Source organism: Vanacampus margaritifer, chromosome 15 (genome assembly GCF_051991255.1).
Source record: "Vanacampus margaritifer isolate UIUO_Vmar chromosome 15, RoL_Vmar_1.0, whole genome shotgun sequence".
Taxonomy (NCBI): domain Eukaryota; kingdom Metazoa; phylum Chordata; class Actinopteri; order Syngnathiformes; family Syngnathidae; genus Vanacampus; species Vanacampus margaritifer.
The window spans coordinates 16,323,068-16,335,355 of record NC_135446.1 but is presented as its reverse complement, the minus strand read 5'-3'; the positions used below and the strand labels follow the sequence as shown (position 1 = coordinate 16,335,355).

General features: G+C 47.1%; 1 protein-coding gene across 2 annotated transcripts in view; it reads right to left on the bottom strand.

The window, feature by feature from the left end:
* Positions 1–12,288, bottom strand: part of trpc5a (transient receptor potential cation channel, subfamily C, member 5a) — a 37,857-nt gene that overhangs the window by 20,403 nt on the left and 5,166 nt on the right. For both annotated transcript variants that reach the window (XM_077543834.1, XM_077543835.1), the window contains exons 2-3: positions 1,450–1,491; positions 1,010–1,363 (exon numbers count right to left, since the gene is read on the bottom strand). In XM_077543834.1, coding sequence (XP_077399960.1) covers positions 1,010–1,363; positions 1,450–1,482 — 387 coding nt within the window. In that variant the 5' untranslated portion in view covers positions 1,483–1,491. The remainder of the gene's footprint in view (positions 1–1,009; positions 1,364–1,449; positions 1,492–12,288) is intronic.

The following is a 12,288-nucleotide window of genomic DNA, read 5'->3' as shown; positions in this document are numbered from 1 at the left end:
TTCACACCCTCTTCCCATCCCGCATTCGACGCTTCCATCCTCCGCCACTCTCCTCGTCTAACCCTCCACTCCCCTCTGCTCCTCTCTCTGGCAAATCCCCTCTTTCCTTATCTCATCTAGCGCTTTTCTCTGGATGTGATGAGGACTGTGAGAACAGCTGCCCCCGGTGGGCACCCAACACACACATGCTTGCACACACTCATTTAGCCCCTTGACAATATAGCACAGAAAGTTTTTTTTCTTGCTCATCAAATTTCCAGCAAAAATAGATGCAAATTTGCATACATGCACATCAAAGAAGCGAGTGAGAGCCTTCCCTCATCTGTGTGTCTCTTGTTCTCTTCTTTCTGGATTCTCTCAATCCGCCCGTATCTCATCTCTGTCATCTGCTTATATTTATCTTGTCTTTCCTCTTCTTATCAAAACTCTACCGCCCCGACAATCCTTGTTGTTTCCGTGGCTGCCAAGCGTCTTGCTTGGAAGCGATTGACTTGCATTCGAGAGTGTTTGCTAGCACGATCGCCGTTAATCCGCGAGGGAGCCGACGTAAGCACCCAACAAGTCTTCCAACAATAACGACCATATTGGTCGTTTCAAGTGTTACCTACTGTAATTTAGCGACTTCTAACGGCCATGTTGAAATACAAAACTGAGAGTAAAACCCGGATCGTCGGGTCGAAAGACAAACACCGATCTTACTGAGCTAACAGTCCGGTAATGATTTTAGTGTTCATTTTTAGTGTTGACGTGTATGTCAAGTCGCTGTCACAGGCTAATTGTTGGGATTAGGTTTTCAAAGAGGTTGTACATGGGACACTAATGGAGATTAGGAAAAGGCTCAGTGAGGTTGTAGACCAGGCAGTCGTCTTCCGACCAGACGGACCACGTTCGAGTCTCACTTTCTGGGATTTTTGATATTTAACATGACTGCTAAACTAATAGACGTAACACCAGGTCATAATTTGGTAAATTTTCTGGTTGTATTTATTGGAGGACTGTCTCTAAGCACCTGTTTCTCGCCGCTCGGCCGCCGGTGCGACAGCAGCAGCTCCACGGCGCCCACCACCTCCTTCCTGATGGCGTAGAGCAGGGCGTCGCCGGTGTGAATGCCGTGGTCGAGAAGCAGCTCCATGATCTCCAGGTTCTCGTTCTCGATGGCGATGAGCAGCGCGCTGCGGCCCAGCGGGTCCAGACAGTTGACGTCCATGTTGTAGTAGACCTCCGCCTCGCGCAGCGCATGTTTGACGCCCGCGTAGTCGCCCTTCTCCACCGCCGTGAGGTAGGCGCGCTCCTCCGCCGACAGCTCCACCTCGGCCCGCACGATCTGCAGCGGGATGCGGTCGCGGTACGGCGAGTACGTCGCCTTGAGAGAAGGGAAGCAACGTGAGCACAACCTGTCGTGGTCGGGGGGTGGGGGGGTGCTTTGGACGTTCATGTGGTCAGCCTCACCTTCTTGTAGTAGAGCTGAGTCATGGGATTCATTTGGACACTCTGGCAGGGAGACAGGACACCGGATTAGCGACTCCTCACACATTTCACACAATAAACAGCAGGCTCGTCCTGCAGCGTGACAGTGGCGTAAATGTGTAATCGTCGTGTACAGGGCCAAATTAAAGCATTCAAATACTGTTGAGGGTCTTCTGCTCAGATTTAGTTATAACTGTTTTGATTTAGTTATAACTGTCATAATTCATGATACTGCCTTTCAAGATAGTATAAGAATGCTGTGAGTCCGCTGTAACTACACACTTGCGAGAGGACTGCAGCCATTTCTCTGTAAACTTGCTTGTGTCCGGAATATTCTGTAAAATAAATCCTTCGGAAGGACCTGTTCTCCGATCTCCAGTCTGTATTCAGAAAATCAACATTCTCTCTACCCGAACAACAACGAACACGCGGAAGATAAAGATAGTCTTCTAACAATACATAAACCAGATTGAGATCGAGAGCCGCTACATCGTGATAACTTACATTGATGTTTCTGCATTTGGCAATTTATTATTATATTATATTATTAGTATGGGATTTTTTTTTTAATGGGCTTTAGGTGAACTGATGAATACACACGCACGCACGCACACGCACGCACGCACATGCACATGCTCACCCACATACAAAAAAAAAAAAAATATATATATATATATATATATATATATATATATATATATGTGTGTGTATATGTATATATATGTATATATATTTAAAAAAAAAAGAGAAAAAAAAAACAAACATTTTATTTATTATTATTATTTTTTTATTATTTTTTTTTTTTGAAAAAGGAGAGCAATGATGATGTCAAATCGAATGAACAATACTGAGCTCTGAAAAAAAAACAAAAAAAAAACTGATTGATGTGACCCAAGAATTTAAAAAGTAAAGCAAAGAGGAATAGAGTGAGGTTCCAGGCAACAACTTGAGCAACTTGGGAGCGATTGTCTTCACACCCTGGATTGATTGTCACTCTGTTGACATGCTCAACAGAGACAACAGTATCTTTACCATCTGCAGTCTGGGTTCGGAAAACGCGTTGCATTCTGCAGCAAGGAGAAGAAGATTAAGATCTGCATGCGTCTGCTGGCTTGCGAAATCCCGGCATGCGCTCTAAATGAACGGTGACGGACGAGGGGGCTGCCGGCGCGGAATGCAGATTCACGAGAAATCGGCACGCTGCGGGACTATTTATGCTGACGGCTTTACCGTCCGCCGTACGGCAATGCAGATAAACTCTCCGCTTTGACTCCATCGCTCCCGCTTTCTTCACGAATGTCACACTTTGTGATGTTGTTTGGAAATGTATCTCTGTTGCTTGTGTAACGGGAAATTGTGGGGGAAGTGTACGCACCATCATTCCCATTTCCAGTATGTCTGCGGAATGAGGACGGTGAACGGTGGAGTTTTTTGTGTGTGCAGTGACATCACAGATGCGCGTTCTGATGACACATCCTTTGATCTCTTTCCGCATCGTCTGCCCTCCTCCATCTTCACCGCATCACTCGGGCCAATTATCTGCCTCGGCTCCAACACCGGCTGCCCTCTTCCCATTTTCCCTGCACTTCATCAAACTTTCCCTGCGCATCCCCCTCTCCTCCCTCGCCGCCGTCCAATGAGATCTCGGGGTAGGACGAAAAAGGTACGGCCGAGCGTACCCTCACCCGCCCGTCTCCACATCTTCGAGTTGCTCTCGTTCATCGTCATCTCGCATTCTCCTCACAAGTTACCCCCCCCAACTTTTCTCTCCCGATGGCTTCACATGAAAGAGACAAAGCGGCAGTGAAATGCTCTTCGCTCCACTGATTTATAATTGAATCAAGAACGTTAACGCGACAAAGGAAAAATGTACGTATGGCGAATCATCCATCGCGCCTCGAAATAGCACTTTAGAAGTGAGTCCCCAAAGCGTCATGTCTGTCCTCTGTCCCGCGCACAAGATGACAAATTCCAGCCAAACAAGTGAATAAATAAAAATGACATTGACGCGTCTCAGAAGACTCGCCTCCTCTTCTCCTGACCTTTATTTAACTGTGCCACTTAATTAGAAACAAACATCTTTACGAGCCGGGCCCAGAGATGAAAATGGGTGAGAGAATTCTAGCGAAAAAAAAAAAAAAAAAAAGTATGTTGGCAGATGATGCAACCCTTTTGTTGTGTAACGCTCTAAATTTAGAACCCAAAGGCATTTGGGGAGACGAGGCTGCAAGCGGAACTGAAGATATCGCAACCCCGCCGCCACCGACACTCCTGGGGGAGCTTCCTCCTTGCTACTGCTCTAATCACCCCCCCCCCCCCAAATAATTCCCTTTTTGCCACCCTTTGTACCTCTCTTACAAATTTTGCCCTTCACTTGTCCTTCAAAACTTTGGCACTCTGAAGATCCCCCTTTCTCTGAACTTAGTTCCTCACTCGCAGCCGTCTTCTCCCACCTTCGTTGCCATCTGCTCTCCGTCATCTTCATCCCTCTCACTTATCTGGTCCCTTCCTTGCTTCATAACTCCTCAATTCTTCTCACTTCTTCCTCTCTGAGCCCACCAAGAAAATGATACTTGCTGCCATCCCATTAGCCACCATTGTTGCACCTCTTACCTCTTCCTTCCTTCCTCACTCCCTCCCCTTCCGTCCTTCCTTCCCTCCTTCCTTCCTTCCTTCCCTCCCTTCTGCCCTTCCTTCTCTCCCTTCCTTCCTTCCGCCCTTCCTTCCTTCCTTTCTTACTCCCTCCCTTCATTCCTTCCTTCCTTCCCTCCTTCCTTCCTTCCTTCCTTACTCCCTACCTCCCTCGCTTCCTTCCTTCCTTCATTAACTCCCTCCCTCCCTTCCTTCCGCCCTTCCTTCCTCCCTCCCTCCATCCCTTCCTTCCTTCCTTCATTCCCTCCCTCCCTCCCTTCCTTCCGCCCTTCCTTCCTCCCTCCCTCCCTCCCTCCCTCCATCCCTTCCTTCCTTCCTTCCTCACTCCCTCCCCTTCCGTCCTTCCTTCCTTCCTTCCTCCCTCCCTCCCTTCCTTCCTTCCCTCCCTTCCGCCCTTCCTTCCCTCCCTTCCTTCCTTCCGCCCTTCCTTCCTTCCTTCCTTTCTTACTCCCTCCCTTCTTTCCTTCCTTACTTACTCCCTAACTCCCTCGCTTCCTTCCTTCCTTCATTAACTCCCTCCCTCCCTTCCTTCCACCCTTCCTTCCTCCCTCCCTCCATCCCTTCCTTCCTTCCTTCCTTCCTTCCTTCATTCCCTCCCTCCCTTCCTTCCGCCCTTCCTTCCTCCCTCCCTCCATCCCTTCCTTCCTTCCTTTCTCACTCCCTCCCCTTCCGTCCTTCCTTCCCTCCTTCCTTCCTTCCTTCCTTCCTTACTCCCTACCTCACTCCCTCCCTTCCTTCCTTCCTTCTCACCTTTGATTTAGTGTTCTAAAATGACGCAAAAGGGCTATAATTGAATTTGCTGCGCTACATCAGTCTTTTTAATTGGCCTCATTCCCATGTTTGATGGCGAAGCGTTCTGCGGCTTTGCATACAAATGCGAGCACGCGTTTTCTGACACTCCGATTCGACCCGCATCGTCAGGATAAGAAAACACACAAGTGTGCTGACTTGCATCGTGGGAATTTGCCCCATCATGGATAAATGCAGCTATTATCACGTTGGCGGCGGCGGCGACGTGTACCTGCGTTGCATTATTAACACTCGTGTGTAAACGCGTTTGTGTGCGCGCGCTACCGTCTCTGGCGGTACTTAGTCATGACAGAAGGAGGAACAGGCATCGCCATGGTAACGGTAGTGAGGGTTGTTTGCGAGCTCTTGCTGCAGCAGGTTAAAGGTTAACGTGGCGGGCCCCGCGGCCATGGGTGCGCATGTTCGAACCCTCGGATTATCACAGGAGGAAGTGAACCTCATAAGAGATGTAGCTATGAACCCGCGTTGACGATAAGGCAACATGTCATCTTTCTGATGGGCCGTTTATACGAATAACACGACCGTTTACTGTCGTAAATGCTTATTTCTAAAACGGACATTTCTTGAACTTAAATGACAATTAAAGCTATTAAGCTCGGTGGAGATTTTCATGCATGCCAGATCCACCACACCAGCATCTATCGAAATCTATCTTCTTCCTCAGGTCATTGAATCGGTGGAGGCGGGTGTCTGTGGATCTCACTCCGCTTCGTCTGTCCTTCCTTCCTTTCCTCAGTCTCTCCTTTGGTCTCTTGAGGTCTCCCTGATTTGTTGGAATTTAGATGTCTCTGCGGTTGGTGAAGGACTCTGGTTGGTGGCCTGGTGGGTGGTGTCTGGTCGGTGCTGGATTTCACTTTCCTTTCTTTGGTCCTTCCTCGGGTCTCCTGACGGCCTCACAACTCTGGCTGGAAGTGTTCGGTTTAGGTGAACGGTATGGGATTTTTTAATAGATTTTAGGTGAACTAATGAATACACACATACTCACCCACATAAAAAAAATAATAATAAAAAAAAATAGAGAGCAATGATGATGACATGTCAAATCGGTAAAATTACCGAATGAACAATAGTGAGCTCTCCACAAAAAAAAAAAAAAAAAAGCTATTAAGCTCGTCAGCACTTCCTCGACAAGTCGCACATTTACTATGACCAGCAGAACATACTGTAACTTACCTATGGACTATTCTCAAAGACAGAGTGTATTAAATGTTTCGTTCCAAACGACCTTTTTGCAGCTAACCCTTTTTGTGATATCGCTGAACTTTAAAAATGCAAAGAAATAAAACGCTGGCCCGACTTAACAAAGTCAACTACTGGAAGCTAATTGATTTCCCTTAGTATTCTGTGTGTGTGTCAGTGTGTGTGGTTAATAAGCCTTGAAGACAGCAAGCAGATGTCGGATGGCTTCTTTTTGATCTGACACCTCTAAGTAGTTCCCAGGCGCGCACACTCTAAGGCGGGCGGGGGGCTCGTGTGTTGTGTTTGCGTGCGGCAGGTCGCAGCCAAACATCGAGCGCCAGGAGAAGTCTTAAAGAATGGATGAAGATGAGAGCTCCTCCAAAAAGTTACGTCAGAACACTTAAGAGAACAGCGGGCAAATGTTCTTGAAGGGAGCGAAAGGCAGTTGGGGGGCGTTGGAAAAAGATGAGGCAAGTGAAGGCAGACAAGCAGACAGATGGAGACGGCGCTCCTCCTCCTCCTCACATGCTTTAATAAGTGTGAGTACATGAGCGGGACGTGGCTTCAGTGACACGCAGGAAGTGTAAATATTCATCACAGCCAGCCGCGACTTTAGGTAAAAACCTCAAGAACACGCTGGCCTGGGCCACAAATATTGATTCAAACCCCTGTTTTTGTCACATTTAACCCTGGAGAACCCACGGGGTCAAATTTGGCCCCTATAAATTCTGCTACTCAAATAACAAAGACCTTTTTTTTTTTTACAAATTTAACTTCAAAAGTCCAGAGTGCCACTTCTGACCCCTGCATGGGGCCCTCTAGTGGATGAATATTGCACTTACATGAGCCAGAGTGGTGGTGACAAGATGGCTGGCAACATGCTGTTTTGTTGAGCTGGAAATCAATCCAAACAAAAGCATCTTCTCACCAAAACATCAGATGGTAAAATTTAGTTTGTTTTGTTAATCTATTTCATATCATGTTGCAGAATACCTAGGAGTATGTTTTATATATATATTTTGATAAATTAGCAACTCTGAGCTAGTTAAAAAAAAAAGGGTTAAAATTGAAAAAAACATATATTTTGGTGTTCAGTTAACTTATAGCAGTCATTTAATGTATAATTCATAATTTTCCAAAGAAGAAAAGGGTTCTTGGGTTCTCCAGGGTTAAAGTAAACGGATGTGTTTTCGCTCTTCCCAGCAGGGTTGTTCTGATGACGACCGTGACAAGGTGTCGGGCTGTGACACATCTGGCACGCTGCGTAGACATGATTGGAATCAGGCCATAGAATACACGGCCCTATTAATATTCAAACAGGCGTCATGTGACGTAATCTGAGCTCCCGTGTTGCTGTGGGGCGGGCGCCCGCCATTCAGATACATCCGCTGAGGACGGCGTGAGGCCTATGGGCACAATCAGTGCAGCATTTGTTAATGAGGCTGGGGATGGGGGTTAGCCCCCCTTACTTCATAGCATTTTTGCTAATGTAGCACTTAGCACATACATTAGCGTTTGTGATCATGTCTGCTTAGATGAGAACACTGACGACAACGCTTTTGACCTTTTGTTCACCTCAGGTGGGGAATAAATGTGATCCGTCATAATTGGGAAATAGATCTTCTCCTTTTGACTCCAGCTTAATGCGAACCAATCTAATTAGCCGTCAGAGTTGTAAGTTTCACGGCTCCCGACTGCGAGCCAGAAACAGGCGGCGCTATCTCGCGAAAGCAGCTTGTCCCAGTTTTCATCCTTGCCCGCGTGCGACTCGTTTGACCACGGGATCAATGCGGGGAAGATCTCCGAGCAGCAGAAGCACTAAAGTCACTCCGACATGTTCATGGGCCGTGAAGAGCCCTGATGTGCGGCTTGAGAAGTCGATTCGGTCCAATCGGGAAGCAGACGCTCTTTATCTTTTCTTTTTCTTTTTTTTTTTTTATTACCTCTTGATGGTAAAAATAGATTTTTTTTTAGAAAAGGCTACAGTTATGCAAGAGTAGCGTTTTGGTTAGTTGCCATGTTGGCGTGGAAGTAGAAAAACTCATACTATGATGTAATGTGGTTCTATGCGCTAAATGAAGATGGATTGACTAAATATATCTATTTCTCTTTGGTCATTTTTCTCATAGTTGTGAATGACGTCCTTGCTGGAGAGCTCATTAAACAGAGGAAGTGTTGAGCGGCCTTTTAATCATAGCCGCAATTGATCTCAACCTTTTATCACCAAAAGATTTAATATATTAGCTTTTTATAGCTTTCAAGCCGCAGAACATTATTTCATATCAGTGACCACTTTTAGGGGCAGTGTGTCATTGTCTTCTCCATTAACTTTGCCGTCTTCAACTTTTCATTCAGGTCATTGTCCTCTTTTTGGTCCGGGGGTTCTTGTTCTTTTCATGCGGAAACTGCAGAAATATGTTTTCACTTTTGTTTTTTGGATGCCAGGCCAGACGCAGAAGTTATGATTGCGGGCTTAAATATATTCAACCGCAAAGGCTTCCAACAAGACCTTCTATGGGATATTGATTTCCCTACTCCGGCCTAAATTAAATGCCACGCTGCAGTTCACTGTGATGGACTACTTTAAAAAAAAAAAAAAAAAAAACTGTGCTCCTGCGAACACGCAGTCGAGTGCATCACCTTCCCACGTCAGCGCCTCGTCCCCTCTCGACTCCTCCCGCTCAGCGACGACATCCACAACAACCGCATCAACGGCGACGTTTTTTTTTTTTTTTACGCTCAGCCGGCAGCTCCGCTTAACCGGCCGTCATTTGCAGCCACTTCCCTTCATGAAGCTCTCATCCTAAGTTGTACAACTTGAAACGAGCCACTACGCTCGTCTCCATGGCGACGCCTTCACGCCGGCTCATTCACCGTGCGGGGAAAGGAGCATCGGCGCCGGCACAATGAAACATATCCGCGTACCTCGATGGCCTCGATGAGTCCAATCGGGCCGTCGGCCTCCGAGACGCTCGCGGCAAAGGGAAAAAATGTAACCATTATCGTGTAATTGCTAGCGGCGTCCATAAAAAGGCTAAACATAATGTAAATCACGATTGTGTCCCTATGAGCTGGCGGCAAATGACCAATAAAAAAATTTAATTGCTTTTGAGAGAGTCTAAACTCTGGGACGGAGGACAAGGTGACAAGGTATTCCCGACACTTGAGGTGGCAACCGAAAAGGAAAAATGGGCCCAGAGTGTTTTTTGTCCTCATTTTAACGGCCGTGGATGAGCAGCTGGTGCGAGCGTCTCTCGCGCATGTAAAGCGACTGCGTAACCCAACAGCGCCTTTTCTTTCAATTGGATTAGAGCAAACTTTATTGATCCCTGAGGAACAAATGGGCTGTTGAGGGAGGTGCAGTAATTGGATTCAGGGAGGGGGTGGGGGGGGGGGGGGAGAAAAGAGTATGAAGCACTCAAATAGAATATAAAATCATCAGTAAAAATGAGATGAGCTCAGTTTGGAGCATCTGCTTGGTGTGTTTTTGTTGTGACATGCAACTTCGGTCTGCTTTAGCATGACACGTTTAGGGTTCATTTTCAAGCGCATTAGGTATGCAGATGTAAAAACAAAAAAACAAAAAAAAACGCTTGTTTAAGTGCGCTGTGGATGACGACGTCCTCTTGCCGATGGATAATAATTAATAAAAAGGGCTAATTAAGCAAATAGGTTTTCACAGCCTTCAAGTTCACCGCCTGCAATGTGCAAGATGTCCTTGATGCTGGCGGTCTGCCTGGATGGAGATGTGCTAAAACGGAAGCTGGACAGCGCCGACGTAGAGATGGCGCTCTCGATAAATTGCCAGCCGCTTTGCAGCTACCGAATGCCGTCATCTTCAAGCCAGTTGTTGGAGCTACGACTTGAACGCTGTCATTGTGCTGGTATGTGAGCAAATGCCATTTATAATAAGGCTTCAAGAACAGGACCGGACTGGCACAAATAATCGAGGGGTCGAAATCCCCCATTGAAATGAATGGTGGGCGACCAGGGGTCGAAATCACCCTTTGAAATCAATGGCGGGCGACCAGGGGTCGAAATCCCCCCATTGAAATGAATGGCGGGCAACCAGGGGTCTCAATCCCCCCGTTGAAATGAATGGCGGGCGACCAGGGGTCTCAATCCCCCCGTTGAAATGAATGGCGGGCGACCAGGGGTCTCAATCCCCCCCCATTGAAATGAATGGCGGGCGACCAGGGGTCTCAATCCCCCATTGAAATGAATGGCGGGCTACCAGGGGTCGAAATCAACCATTGAAATGAATGGCGGGCGACCAGGGGTCGAAATCCCCCATTGAAATGAATGGCGGGCGACCAGGGGTCTCAATCCCCCCCCATTGAAATGAATGGCGGGCGACCAGGGGTCTCAATCCCCCCCCATTGAAATGAATGGCGGGCGACCAGGGGTCTCAATCCCCCATTGAAATGAATGGCGGGCTACCAGGGGTCGAAATCAACCATTGAAATGAATGGCGGGCGACCAGGGGTCGAAATCCCCCATTGATATGAATGGCGGGCGATCAGGGCTCGAAATCCTCCATTGAAATGAATGGTGGGCGACCAGGGGTCGAAATCCCCCATTGAAATGAATGGCGGGCTACCAAGGGTCGAAATCCCCAATCGACCCTAGCATTTTTACTTACACACCGCATCAACCTCGACTATTACATACCATCAGTGCATGCGCGAGAAGTAATTCCCCTCCGTACCATCGGGGGCGGTAGTCATTATTCCTAAAGGCAACCGGAAACCACTTTACGTGGACTGGATCTAAAATACCGGTTATTTTTTTCTCTGCTATATCCAGTCGCGTCCCCAAATCATGCCATCGTTTGGCTTTCATACCTTTGCATACCGGCATACCCTTTAACGGTAATATCATACAATGCCGGTGCAGACGGACATTGTACGTTCAAACGCAGAGGGTACAGCAGGGTGACGATGCGCAAAATGAGCGGGAAAAAAAATGCGCCAGGCTTTCCATCAGTACTGTTTATCCGCGTTCGCCACTTCCTAGCTAGCTAACAGCCAATTACATTGAACAAATGCCCTGGCGACGATTCAATATGTCGAATTTGCTAGAAACGCCCCCCCGACGTATTCCAACATGATCTGACTTTACAACAGTAATTTATACACTAATCAGACGGCCCAACGATGTCCGACTCCCGACGTCGGATTTTTGTATCTAGGCATTGAAGAGGGTCTTCTGCCCAGATTTAGTCATAACTGTTTTAATTTATTCATTTCCTCAGTAGAACTTTCACTTTTTGTCTGGGGGGGCCTCCTCTATTTCCACAACAATAGACCATTTGTCTGTGGTCGATGTCAATGTGTATTGAATGATGTCTGTAAAAGTTTTATCTCATGTCTGGTGAACTCCGGGTGGGCTGGGGGCTTGGGGGTTTTGTGGTACCGCCCTTCAAGATAGCATAAGAATGTTGTGAGTTCGCTGTAACTTCGCATTAGTGAGAGGCTGCCGCTATTGTATGGGAACTCACTTGTGCCCGGAATATTCTGTAGAAATAAAAGCTTCGAAGTGACTGTTCATCGATCTCCAGCCTGCATTCGGATAACCAACATTCTCACTACCCGAAAAAAAAGATTATTTTCTTCAACAGCATTAAAGTGTGGGCCGGTCTCTCTGTGTAAAATGGTGGGAAAATAATAACTGAATAGCGCCACAATGGCTCACCGGGCTTCTACCCTGTATGCCAGATGGCCAGTCCAGCCCTGCTCAAGATTTGAGGTGATTTTGATGAGTACCCGTGAATAAACCTTTGATGCATAAACCCAGGATAAATATCAAAATATGTATAAATAAATCATGCTTTATCGTTTACGTGATTTGGAATTGTTGTTTCTGGTGTCGCTAGATTGCCGTGCCATGTTGCACTCGCTCGTCAGCATGAGCAGCACGTCGCCAAAATCTTACTCGCTGTTGCTGCGAGGGTTTTAAGGAAAGACAAATGGCATCTCGGATTCGTCCCGAGAGTCAAAAGGACAAGGGTGCATTGAGGGAATTAATTAAGCCAGAGGAGTTCGACTTATTCGAGGGAGTGGATTCTAATAAGCCTCGCTCATTACTTGTAGGACACACGGACATATTCAAGTGCAGCGCGACATCAAACTGGAATGTTGTTGAGGGACCAAAAGTACAGCACCGGATCATCCTCGCCAT